Consider the following 12180-nt stretch of genomic DNA (forward strand, 5'->3'; position numbering starts at 1 on the left):
TGAAAATCCGCTCCTAAATCCCAGCAGAGGCAAACAAAGGGAAATGGAGTGTTGAGCATTTGGTAGCAAATTAGCTCTGAACCCATGGAGATGGTTACACCGCCCTCCCCCACGGACCACACACAATTTTCCATCAACCGTAGAATTCTCGGACTTCAGCCGATGGCCTTTGTTTTTCCACAGCGAAGTTTAAAGTGTATTTATTAAATACCGTTGGTGGGCTCAGCTCAGGCCTGGCTCGTGGCACGTGCTGGATAAATTCAGGCCCTCCATGTGTGTTGGGTCCAAGTTCTGCACTCGGCCCAGTCCTTGTGCATAAGGAGCACATGCGTCTCTGGAAGCACAGGGCACACTCATGTGGCACATTTAGGGAGAGACTGGACCAGCAGCTTTTGTGATCGTGCTGTTGTGCCCTGAGCTCAGTCTTGACTGCGCCCACAGGGGGCCCTAGAAGTTACTAGTATCCAGACTTCGCGTCAGAGACTCCTATCTAATTGGGCTTCAGGATGTCTAGAAGTGCGCCAGGGAACACTGGTATCCAGCCAGGGGTGGAAAACTCTGCTTCAGGGGCAGGAGGGGAGAGGGCGGTGGGTGGAAGAAGTCAGGGAAGACTTCCTGGAGGAGGAAGACCTGTATGGGATTGTCTGGGATCTTGGAAGCCACCGTAGTATGAGGAGCCCGGGCTTTGCAGTCAGAGACGTGGTTTCAAATCCCAGCCCTCTCCACTTAGGAGCCCTGTGAGCAAGGGTAGGTCATGTGACCTCTGTGAGTAGAGCCATGTAATCCGGGGTAGGTCATTTGACCTTTGGGAGTGTCTTTCTTCAGGTCTGCAGGGCCTGGGGTACCAACAAAGGAAACCATTGCTGGACTTACCTTCATTATGATATGCCTCCCATCTCCTGTGAAGTTTGGAAGCCCTCAGTGAGAGGAGGTGCTTTAACCAGCCTCAAGGCACTGACAAGTCCTGCTGTAAAGAGGCCTGATCTCATTATATTTGGCTCAGCATTTCCCAAACAAATGTGGCATCAGTGATGCCGTAGAGCCCTTTCCTCAGTTAACACCTGTTAACGCCCTGCACGAGCATAGTTCCTCCAGGCTGTTGGCGATGAGGCTGTCACTGAGGGTTAGCGAAGACACTGGGGGTGCTGTGGACAGGAGGGACTGAGGCTCTAGGGGACTAGAATCCCGGGGTTTAGGATCCCCTTGAAGTGGGTTCTCAGGTAGAGTGGACGCTGAGCGTTCTCACCTGGCTGGGGAGGGGGCAGTACAGGTGGGGCATGGGCCTTGTCCTGGAGGACATGATGGCATCAGCGTTCGTGGGGGAGGTGGTTAGACTACAGGAAGCAATAAGAAGCAGAATCGCTTCATAGGTCTCGTGGGTGTCAGGAAGGTGGCCGAGGAAGGCACCGGTGGAGGTTCCTGTAGAGATGAACATTCACTCATTCGTTCAACAAATGCGTGTAGAGCGCTACTGTGCGTGCGGGCTACAGCGTGTGCTTTAGCGACAGGCAGCCTGGGTTTGGATGCCATCTTGAGACCTTGGGAAGCCACTTATCCAGACCAAGCCTCAGTTTCCCCCCTTGTAGGGTGGGATGTGCTACCACTGGCTCCTGGCACTGCCGTGGGGTTCAGGGAGGCGGTTAGCACCGTGGAGCCCGTTGCGTCGGAAGCACCTGCTAGATGGTGGCTTGCAGCTTTTAGGACTCCTCGGGGCTGAGTGCGGCCACCTTTACTCACGTGCCCTCTTCTGCCTCTCCCCAGCCGCGACAACTCCCCCAGCCTGAAGGAGATCCGGAACGGCTGCCAGCAGCCCTGCGACCGGAAGCCCACCTTACCTCTGCGCCTTCTGCACCCCAGCCCGGATCTGGTGTCTCAGGAAGCCACGCTGTCCGAGGCGCGGCTCAAGTCGGTGGTCGTGGCCTCCAGCGAGATCCACGTGGAGGTGGAGCACACCAGCACTGCCAAGCCGGCGCTGACGGCCAGCGCGGGCAACGACAGCGAGCCCAACCTCATCGACTGCCTCATGGTCAGCCCTGCCTGCAGCACCATGAGCATCGAGCTGGGCCCCCAGGCCGACCGCACACTCGGCTGCTACGTGGAAATCCTTAAGCTGCTGTGAGTGTGCCCTCTGCGCACCGGGCACCAGCGGGGTGGGGGAGGGGACCTGGCTTTGCAGCTGGGTGGGGCCATGTTCACTGGTTCGAGGCATTCTGAGTGTGTGTGTGTGTGTGTGCGAACGTGCGTGAGTGTGCACACTTGAGGTGGGTGTGCATAAGCATGAGTGTGAATACACAGAATGCAGATGCAGGGTATGAGGGCACATGTTTTGGGTGTATACGTCTGTGAACAAATGCTGAGTACGTGAGTGTGTATGTACATGTGTGGGACACGTGGGTCTGTGTGTGTACATGTATGCTTGAGTGTCTGGGCACACGTGTAGGTATATGCAAAAGCATGCATGTGTGCATGAGTTTGAGCATGTGTGTGTGACTGTCTGCCTACACCTGCCAGGGTGCGCGTGAGCACACAGGTGCCTGATTGCGTCTATGAGCGTGTGACCCTCTGCACGTTGTGCAGGGTGTGGGCTCATTCTGAGTTTGTGAGTGTCTTTGTATAAGTGGCTTTGGGTGTGTGTGGCTTGACAGCACGTGTGGTTGCCTGAGTGTGTGTGTGTGTAAGTGCACAAGTGTGGGTGTGTCTGGGCACTTGTGCTGCTTTTGTGCATGAGTGGCTAAGAGTGCACGTGTATGGGTATGAGCGTTGTGCACAAGAGTTGGAGTGTCTGCGTGTTTCTCTGCATATGTGTGCAAGTATGCCCATGAGCCAGTGTGTGAGTGTGTTTTTGTGTTGTGTGATCCGTGCATGCTGGGTGTGCTTGGTGTGGGTGTCTGTATGCAGATGTGTGTTTTATTTTGTGCGTGTGTGGCTGTGCATGTTTGGGCCCGTGTGCCTGGGTGTCTGTGTGGTGGTGTGTGTGCATTTGTGTTGTGTGTGTGCGTAGGAGTCTTCTGTAAAGGGCCCACGGGGACTGTGGCGAGGCCCAGGCCCCGCCTCCTCCTCGTGAGCTCTCCTATGGGCAGGGAGGGAGTGGTGTGCAGGATCGGCTCTGCAGGCCTGGCTGGTGAGGAGAACTCCAGAAGAAGCCGGGAGATGAGACCGGGTCTGCTCTAAGTGGTGCCGCTTCTGGGCTGGCGCTTCAGGCCAGTCCCTGCCGCTCCCTGAGCCTCGGTTGTGTGACTCTAGAATGGGAGCATCTTCATTTTTGACCCCCAGGAGTCTTTCCCGCTCCGCCGTTTACATTTGTACCATCTGTAATTCACGTGCTCTGGTTCCTGGAGCCCTGGGTCCCGGGACCTCGTTGGCGGCTCCCTTCTGCCCTGCGCTGAGCTCTGCACTTCCCTGGGCCAGCCTGGTCTGGAGAACCCAGCAGATGCCTCCCCCTTTCTCCCGTGAGCCCCGTCCTTCAGAACAGAGCTCTGCCTCCGCTCTCAGGACGGAGGCCAGACGGGGGCATTGCCAAGTGCAGTCGCTGGTGGTGGTGGGCTTTTCAGAGGGACTGGAAGTATGACGGCCAGGTCATGTCTAACTGATGCATGGTGCCTATCTGAAGGCGGGGCACCAGGGCCCCCGGAGCTGGGGGGAGGCCTGGCTCCTGGGGTGCTCGTCAGTGTCAGCGCATCTCTGAGGCTGTGCTGCGTCCGTTCTGCCTCACTCATGAGCTTGGTGCTCCCAGAGTGCCCTTAGGGTCTGCAGGGGGAGAGGCGAACTGCTGGCTGCCTGGCGGGATGGCGAATTGGGCTGGGGGCTGTCTAGGGGGCCTCCCATGCTCTAAGAGCAAGGCCTGTTGTGTCTATGAAGGTGAACACATGCACACCCCTCACACACCCGTTACACAGTGGCTTCTCGCGGTTTGAAAGGAGACTCTGGATGCAGCAGCCCCAGGCACCTTCCTCGGCCCTTGCTTTGGCCCCAGCAGGGAGAGGGTGAGGCCTCCCGGGGGTCAGTTCCAGCCTTGCCCCTGGTTCTGCAGCAGAGGCCAGCTGAGGGCACAACCGCATTTAGCAGCCTTCCCCCCAGCCCCCTACCAGTCAAAGGAAATTCTAGATTCTGCTCAGAGAGCGTCTCTGAGAACATGTCTCAGTTTCCTCAAGGCAGGGGGCTCCCTACTTTCTCCCAGCAGTGGCAGTCGGCCCCCAAGGTATGGGTCAGCCCTGGCCCCCGCCTCCTCCTTGCCCTGGTTGAGGCAGTGCCTGCCAGGCCAGAGGCGGCCCTGACTGCGCTGTTTTCTGCGAACACCTGGAACTCCCAGGACTTCTGCCGGCTTGGCCCCGACCCGTGTTTCTCATGAAGCACTAAGGGTTTGCGTTTCATCATGCAGTTGACACACGTTTTTTTTCCTTCTTCATAAACACATTCATGAATGAGGACTCTGTTCTTCCTGATCTCCTGCCTGCCCGCATCACCCAGCTGCCAGGGCCTGGGCGGGGGTCAGGGGCCCGGGCAGGGGCTGCCTGCTGGGAAGCAGAGGCGTTCCTGACCGCTGCTCAGAGCAGTAGCTCACAGCCCACCCCGAGGGCTCCACGAAGCAGGATTTATACTTCTGGAAGCCTCTTTTATCTTGAGGGAGCTCAGAACATGATTTGGGCCTGATAACTTCTTTTCCTAGCAACTTCCTTCTCTAACTCTGCTGGCTGCGTGGGTCACCGGCCCACTGGGGGCCTCAGACATGTTGGCCCAGCAGCTCAGAGTGCCCCAAAGTATGGTCCGTTGGAAGAAGCACAGATTCCGAGCCAGACAGTGCTGGTTCAAAGGCCACAGATGCCAGTATTAGTGTGTGACCTTGGGTGCGTTCCTGTCCTCTCTGAGTCATAGCTGCCCTCAGGCGCTGGGGTGAGACGGAGGGCTTGGCTCTGGGCTCCAGCACAGAGCAGACACCTTGCAGGTGTAGACACTGGGCAAATGGGAGTCACACTTTCTGATTACAACTCTTTCCTCTGTTTTAAGATACCATTGAGAATAAGATGCATCATTGATTTAATAACAGCACTTTGAGAGGAAATAAACACACTCAGATGGCAAGAAGCGTGCAATCTGAGAATTGAGGAAATGCAGCCACGTGACTTAATCTGCTGCGTAACCAAGGGCGGCGTTCGTGACTTCTCGGTGCCTTGGTTTTCCTGTCTGTAAAATGAGTCTTCCTCAGAGGGCAGTTGTGAAAATGTAGGACCTTTCCAGTGCTGGCCCAGCACTGGTTCTTGACAACAGTGGACTGCTGTTGTCAATGAGATAGCTCCTCAAATGAGAGTTATGTGTAACCCATGAACGAGCAGAGGATCTAATTTGAATTGAGGGTCTTACGAGGGCATTAGGGGGCCAAGGAAGCCGCACTTGGAGCCTGGCGCAGCTTGGGCAACCCCGTCCCCCAGAGCGGGTGGTGCTGGTCCCAGCAAGAGTAGGAAACACGGCCCACCCCATGGCCGGGTGCCCTGAAAGGGACAGCCCCTGACTAGTCATGTTCCCACAGGAAGGCCTGCTCATCATTAGAATTTGACAGCTTTGAAAAGTAATATAAGCCACAAAAAACTCCCTGGACACCCTAGAAAAGGAAAGCTATTCCCAACACAGGTGAAGGTGAAGGTTGATGCTGAGAACATCACCCTGTGGGGCCCAGGCTGGTGGTTCGAGGGGAAGAACGTGGACTCAGGAGGCAGATAGAGCAGGTTTGGGTCTGTGGTGGTTTCAGTCCAGCTCTTGCCCTGCTGGGCACCAGTGTGTGGTTCACGCACTTATTCATCCATCTGTTCATGCATCCTGTTATCAGACGTTTACTGCACACCCAGGCTGGGCCAGGCTCTGCGTGAAATGCCAGGGGTCCCAACTGATCCCCTGCTCTCAGTCCCTGTGAATCTGAGTAGCGCCAAATGCTAAAAGCAGTGACATTGCCCACCCAGTGGGATGATGTAGGGGAAGCTGCTGGCGCTCGTGCCGCCACAGGTGAGGGGACACTCTTCTATCCAGGAAGAGAAAAGCAGCTCATGAAGGAGAGGTGGGCACATCTACTCTTTTCTGATCAGCTCGCATCTGGCTACGTTAGTTTTGGAAACACCTGGATTTTCAAAGAGGCCTTGATGGGCTGGAGGTCAGCTGGAGGACACCCCACCTCCAGGGGCCTTTAGGGAAAATGCAGACTGACTTGGGGTTGTCCTAATGGCTGGGAAGCGTAACTAGAACGTAGAAGGCAGGTGCCAGAAGGGGACACGGGAAACGTCGTGCATCGACCAGGACAGTCCTGTTCGGTGAAGAACTGCCCCAGACAGATGCTGCAGCTCGCTGAGAAGAAACACCAGGAGTTCAGTGCAGGGAAGGGAGGTGTTCAGGGCTGGGAAACCCTGTCCTACGAGGAATGGCTGAAGTTGCCTCCAGCAGATGGAGAGAGAGAGAGGGAAGTTGGAAGTGATGGTGGCGTCCGTGAGCATTGCTGCAGGGTCTGATGCAGCTTGGGGGAGGACGGACTGGACCCCGGTCAGCATTCTCTGTTCCTCACCCTGCGCTGGCCACTGTCTTCCCAGTGGGACACCAGGTCGGGAGCTGGGTGCCTGAGGCAGAGTGGGTGGAAGGACCACCTCCTTGGGCACTGGCTTGAGAGTCAGCCAGACTTGGGTCCAAACTCCATCCCCAGCATTTAAGTGATTGTACGATTTTGGACAATGACTCCACCTCTCCAAGCCTTGGCTTCCCAGCTGTGAAATAAGGGTAATGATCCCCGTCAATGCATTTTGGTTCTCAGGGCTGCCGTGAGAATTAAATGAATCGGTGTGTGCCGAGTGCTCATCCTCGCACCTGGCGCCCCACAGGCTGGGGACAAGGACAGGTGCTCTTAGCTCCATCGTTAGCATCTCTGCCGTGGGCTTCTGGCAAGGGTTCTAGATGATGGCTGGCAGAGCAGCAGAGATACATATATGTACGTGTATTTGTGTGTATCTGGAAGGATGAATGGGTCGATAGATCAAATGCCAGTTCCTGGGGCACGAGGCCACTCTGTAGGAACTCGAAGCTCCCTGGGGCATCTGAGGCCAGCGGATCTGCTCTGCAGCCCTGGAAGGTCCTTGGTGGGGTGAGGGGGCAGGTAGGGAGAGGGAAGGGATTTGCCCAAGTCCCTACCTTCAGAGATAACGGCCACTTGCTTCTTACCTGGGCCAGGAATTAAAAGAGGGAGCAGATATTTCTAAATGTGTGTGCATGGCAGGAGCGAAGCGGAATGAAATGTGTCCCCAACATGTCCGTCTTGCACCCTGGGCCTTTCTGAGCATCGAGGCCAGCATTAGGCGCCTCGCTCCTGGTGTTCTAGAAAGACCAATGGATTTCCAACTGGTCTCCCAGGCCTCACTTCGCCCTCAGCTCCCCCCTGCTCCCCACACTGCCAGGAGCCACCACCACACCGTGTTTTCTGGGCTGTGGCCCCGAGAGAGCTGGGCTTCAGGTTGGACACTGTCACGTGCATGCAGCCATTGGGGCAAGGCCTGCCTGACCCAGGCCCGGGTGCTGGGGACTTCTGGCTTCTCAGAGGCTCTCGGGGCCCTGCTGCCCTCCGGCCGGTGCGTCAGCTGCTGTTCCGCCGGGCAGGGCAGCGTTCTCCCTGCAGGTGCAGAAGATTCCATGAATGGGGAGGAAATGGTGTGGCTGGGAGGAAGCATCTTGTCCGCAGACAGCTCCGAGCTTGGGTTTAGGCAGCACTTGTCGAGTTGGGTTGCAGTTCCACCAGGTGTGCATGCGTCTCTGCCGGGCCAAGGCGGCTGCCCACGTCCCCGGAACTGCCCCACACCCACCCCTCGTCTGCCCAGCTTGTCCCTGGTGTTACCCCCACCCCGGCAGGAGAAAGCAGTCCTCAGCCCTCTGGGCTGTAAACTGCTCCTGGAGTGCAGCGTGAGGCAGAGACCTGGGCTGCGTGTGCAAGGCCTCGTTCCCGTCCAGCTTCTCCCCTCATTAGCTCTGCGACCTTTGGTGTCCAGACCTCTCTGGGCTTCCGTTTCTCATCTGTAAATGGGGGTTCTAGGGCCAGCCTGGCCCCATTAACATGAGGATGAAATGTTTGAGTGCCTAACACTTGAAGCCCTGGGGACTCTTAAGGCACCTCGTCTGCCCTCCCTGAGCCCAGGGAAGGCCTGGCTTCTTTCCTCCTTCCTGGAGGTGGGCAGTCAGGCCTCTCTGAGCCTGGCCTGCTCTCTCCCATCCATCCCAGGCCAGGCCTGGTGGGAGAGAATGGCCTGCTAGCGGGAGGCAGCCCCCCGGGACAACAGCCTGCCTGCTCCAACCCTGAGGTGGGCGCTGCTCTTTGGATGCTCATGGCAGGTGCTCTGCTGGCCGCAGGGGTCCTGCGCCCCTCGCTTGGCAGGCCAGCCCCAGGCACCTAGCCTCCCAGCCTCTGGCCAGCACACCTGCGTCGCACCCCCAGGCGTTTGGATTGGGGCTAGGAGCCAGCCGCAGACTTGGAGCTGGCTGGACCAAGGCGAGGAAGGAAGTCTGTCTGCCCTCTTCCTCTTTCTTCGCCCCCACGTCCCCTCGCTTGGTCCTGTGAGCTGCCACGATGGAGCCGACAGGAGGCCGAGCTCCAGGCTCAGGAGCCACAGAAGGAAGAGGGCTTCCAGCCTGACCCCTGCCCTGACCTCAGCCTCCCACTGAGCTTACTGCCCGTGCTGTTCCGTGAAACAGGCTTGTTGACGTCCCCTTGCGTTCAGGAGTGACCCTGGGCCGGGCCGGGCCGCTGCCCAGCCTGTGCCTGCTCGTAAGGCCACAGCCGCATGGGGCGCAGCCCCAGCTCCACAGCCTCTGACACCCACTCAGACTATGGGCGATTGAAAGTCTCCTTCAAGTTTTCTGTATTTAGTGACATTTCTACATAAAACATATTTTATTTTTTTAAAGAAAAACTAGTAAGTGCCCTTTATGATTAACAGAAATGGGCTTCCTCTGCAGGTGGAGCTGGGCTACCGTCTTCATGCATGTCGTGTTGTTCAGTGGGTAGCAGCAGAGACAGGCTCCTGGGTCACGCCCCAGCTCTCCCCAGCTGTGGCCTTGGGCCAGCACGTATCCTCACCGCGACTGTTTTCTTGCCTGCTGATGGGGATGGCAAGTGCATCGCTCTCCCCAGGTTCCCAGGAGGACCACGTGGGCTGATCCATGTGTGTACTTGGAAGAGCCCCCGGCTCTCAACAAGTACTGTCCACGATGTTTGCTCTTATTACTTGTAGATTTTCTGGAAACCATGACTCAGAGTCAGTGACGGGTGGGGGGATAGAGAGGAGCCATTTAGAGGGAAGACAAGCTGGCCGCAAAAATAGATGACCCGCCGCCAGAAAGAGGCACAGAGGTGTGGGGTCGGAAGGGGTCTACACGTCCTGACGTGCTCCCTGCACCCAGCCATCCACGGGTGGCACAGGGCACGTGCCCAGCCTCGGGAACTGGAGTCCGAGGACCTGGCTCTGAACCCACGATCCGCACCTCCTCGCTGCCTGAACTCACCTCCCTCACGTGTGAAGCAGGTGTGTCCCCTCTCCCTCCTCCAGCTGCTGTTCTGAGGATTAAGTGCGCAGGTTCGTGCCCGGTGCCTGGCCTCGTAAATACCTGGTGAACCTCCCCCGTAGCACCGTTAGAACTCATCCGAGGCACAGGCTTTCCTGGGGATGCTCTGTGTGTCCAGCGTGGGAGTCTTTCCTCAGAACCTTCCAGGGTGGAGCAGGATTCTGGGCTGCCCCTTTGTCGTGCGTTGATTTGGAGGAAGGCGGGACTGGAGAGCTCTCAGCTAGAGATTATCTAAATGGTGCATTGTTGGTGGGGGGCGAACATTGCTGGGGGTGAAACGATCTTACTCTTTTTTGGTATAAAGCGCAGCTAGACATACAGCACGTAAATAGATAGACATTCTATCGGGAGAATAGTCAGGAAAAAATGTCGAGAGGGCCGGCCTCAGTGGCCTAGTGGTTAAGTTTGGCACACTCCACTTTGGTGGCCCAGGATCGGTTCCCAAGCGCAGACCTATACCACTCATCTGTCAGTGGCCATGCTGTGGCGGTGGCTCACATACAAAAAGAGGGAGATTGGCAGCGGATGTGAGCTCAGAGCAAATCTTCCTCAGCAAAAAGAAAAAAAATGTCAAGAAAGATCCTTGGGCTGGAGGTGGGGTTAGATGATGAAAAGAAGGTTGAGAAACACTGAGTTCTAAACATAAAGGAGTCCCAGGGCCACAGGACCAAGAATCAGGCCTGGGATCTGGGGCCATCCCTCTGCCCAGGCCCCTCTGGTGGGCAGTGCCAGGTGTCAGTGGAGGTCTTACTGCAGCATCCTCCCCTCCAACACTGACCATTGGATGAAGGGTTCGGGTACCCCCTCATACCAGACTCCAGCCTCCTGCCCCAGGCAGGCCACCCACTTGAGCGTGCGTGTGGGGACGTGTGCTGTTCCATGGAACAGACATTTGTCAGTGTCCCTGTCACTTGAGAATGAACCCTGGAACCCGGCTGCGTGTGCTCTGGGTCCTCATATCAACAGTCTCTCCCAAGCGCCCGCCATCTGCCAGGCCCAGTGCCCAACATGGGGTATGCAGAGACAAGACACGGCCCCTCCTGGGGCTGCTATGGTCAGGGTGTGTGTGCGCCAGAGCTCCTGGGACAGTTAGCAGCTTGGGCGGGGCCTGCTCCAGCAGCCCCTCTCACTCTGGTGCCTGGGTTTAAGCTCTAGGATCTCAGAAGTGCCAGGCTTGGCCTGGGACAGTTGGTGAGGACTGGCTACCTCTGGGTATGCTTTTCAGCAAAGTCCCCAAACCCAGAGAGATCAGGGACCCCAAGTTGAGGGGCTGGTTATAAGCGCAGTCAGTGTAGGCACTGGGTTGGGGGGCAGGGGTCACGCCTCAGAGGCCCATGAGGTCGAACCCCAACAACCAGTTGACAACCTGTGTGAATCACAACACATCTCTGAGCCTTAGTTCTCCTCCCCTGCAAAATGGGGCTGTCGTAACTTGGGCCTCGCTGGGCATTTGTGAGTATTAACGGGGGCGATGTGGGTGCTCCGGGGCCTGGTGGAGGCCTGTCTGTCCTCAGGCCGAGGCGCTGAGGCCCCACACGCCCTTCCCCCTTCTCCACACCCTCCTGGCTTCTTACCGGGGAGTTGGCAGAAAAAGCTGCTTCTTTAGGAAGCTGTGCTGGCGGGAGGGGGAAGCTGCCCTGCTGACTCCACAGCGGCCTCGAGAAGCTGCTGTGCCCCTTCTGGTGACCTCTCTCGGCCACACAGCTCTGTGGTCACCTCAGCTGGTTATTTAACGACTCCTTGCTGTAGTATGGACTCGTGTCCGTTGTGGGGCCAATTCCACGGCCTAGCAGGTCCCAACACACAGTGGGTGCTCAGCAAATTGCAGCCATCGTGCTGATGTTGTTCCTGTTGTCACATCCTCGGCTCCCTGGGCCGGCCAGGCGTGACCCTCTGGTGCCTGGTCTCACCTAAGACCTCAGCCTCGGTCTGTCAGGGTGGGCGAGAGCCAAGGGTCCAGCATCAGACAAGCCTGGGTCTGAGTTCTCATCGGACACAGCTGTGTCAGCTTGAACAGTAAACTCCTTGGACCCTTGGTTTTCTCGTCTGTTCAGGGAGGCGTCATTGTTACTTCACTGTGGAGGGCACGTGAGCAGAGGTAACTTGGTACCATGCGGTGCACAGACAACGTGTTGACGTCATAGCTGCTGTTATGTTTTCTTTTTTGTTATTATCACCATTGTTATTACTGTCATTAGCAGTAACTGTGGGAAAAAAAGGCTATTGTCTAGACACAAGAATAAAAGTATCCGATAAATCATGAGGGTTGACCCAAACTACAAATAAACAGATATAATTTTTATTTTTTATGAATCAGTCTATAACTGTGCCATTCAGTTCTGGTCAATCAAAGATAAGAATGGCTTTGTTTTTTGGTTTTTTTTTTTTTTTGTGAGGAAGATCAGCCCTGAGCTAACATCCATGCTAATCCTCCTCTTTTTGCTGAGGAAGACTGGCCCTGAGCTAACATCTATTGCCAATCCTCCTCCTTTTTTTTTGCCCCAAAGCCCCAGTAGATAGTTGTACGTCATAGTTGCACATCCTTCCAGTTGCTCCATGTGGGACGCAGCCTCAGCGTGGCCGGAGAAGCGGTGCGTCGCT

The 12180-nt window shown here is 56.6% G+C and overlaps 1 protein-coding gene across 1 annotated transcript in view; it reads left to right on the top strand.

The window, feature by feature from the left end:
- Positions 1–12180, top strand: part of CMIP (c-Maf inducing protein) — a 241356-nt gene that overhangs the window by 211043 nt on the left and 18133 nt on the right. Inside the window, exon 10 of the mRNA XM_058528354.1 lies at positions 1762–2115. Within this exon, the coding sequence (XP_058384337.1) occupies positions 1762–2115 (354 nt within the window). The remainder of the gene's footprint in view (positions 1–1761; positions 2116–12180) is intronic.

The sequence above is a fragment of the Diceros bicornis genome, chromosome 32 (genome assembly GCF_020826845.1).
Source record: "Diceros bicornis minor isolate mBicDic1 chromosome 32, mDicBic1.mat.cur, whole genome shotgun sequence".
Taxonomy (NCBI): domain Eukaryota; kingdom Metazoa; phylum Chordata; class Mammalia; order Perissodactyla; family Rhinocerotidae; genus Diceros; species Diceros bicornis.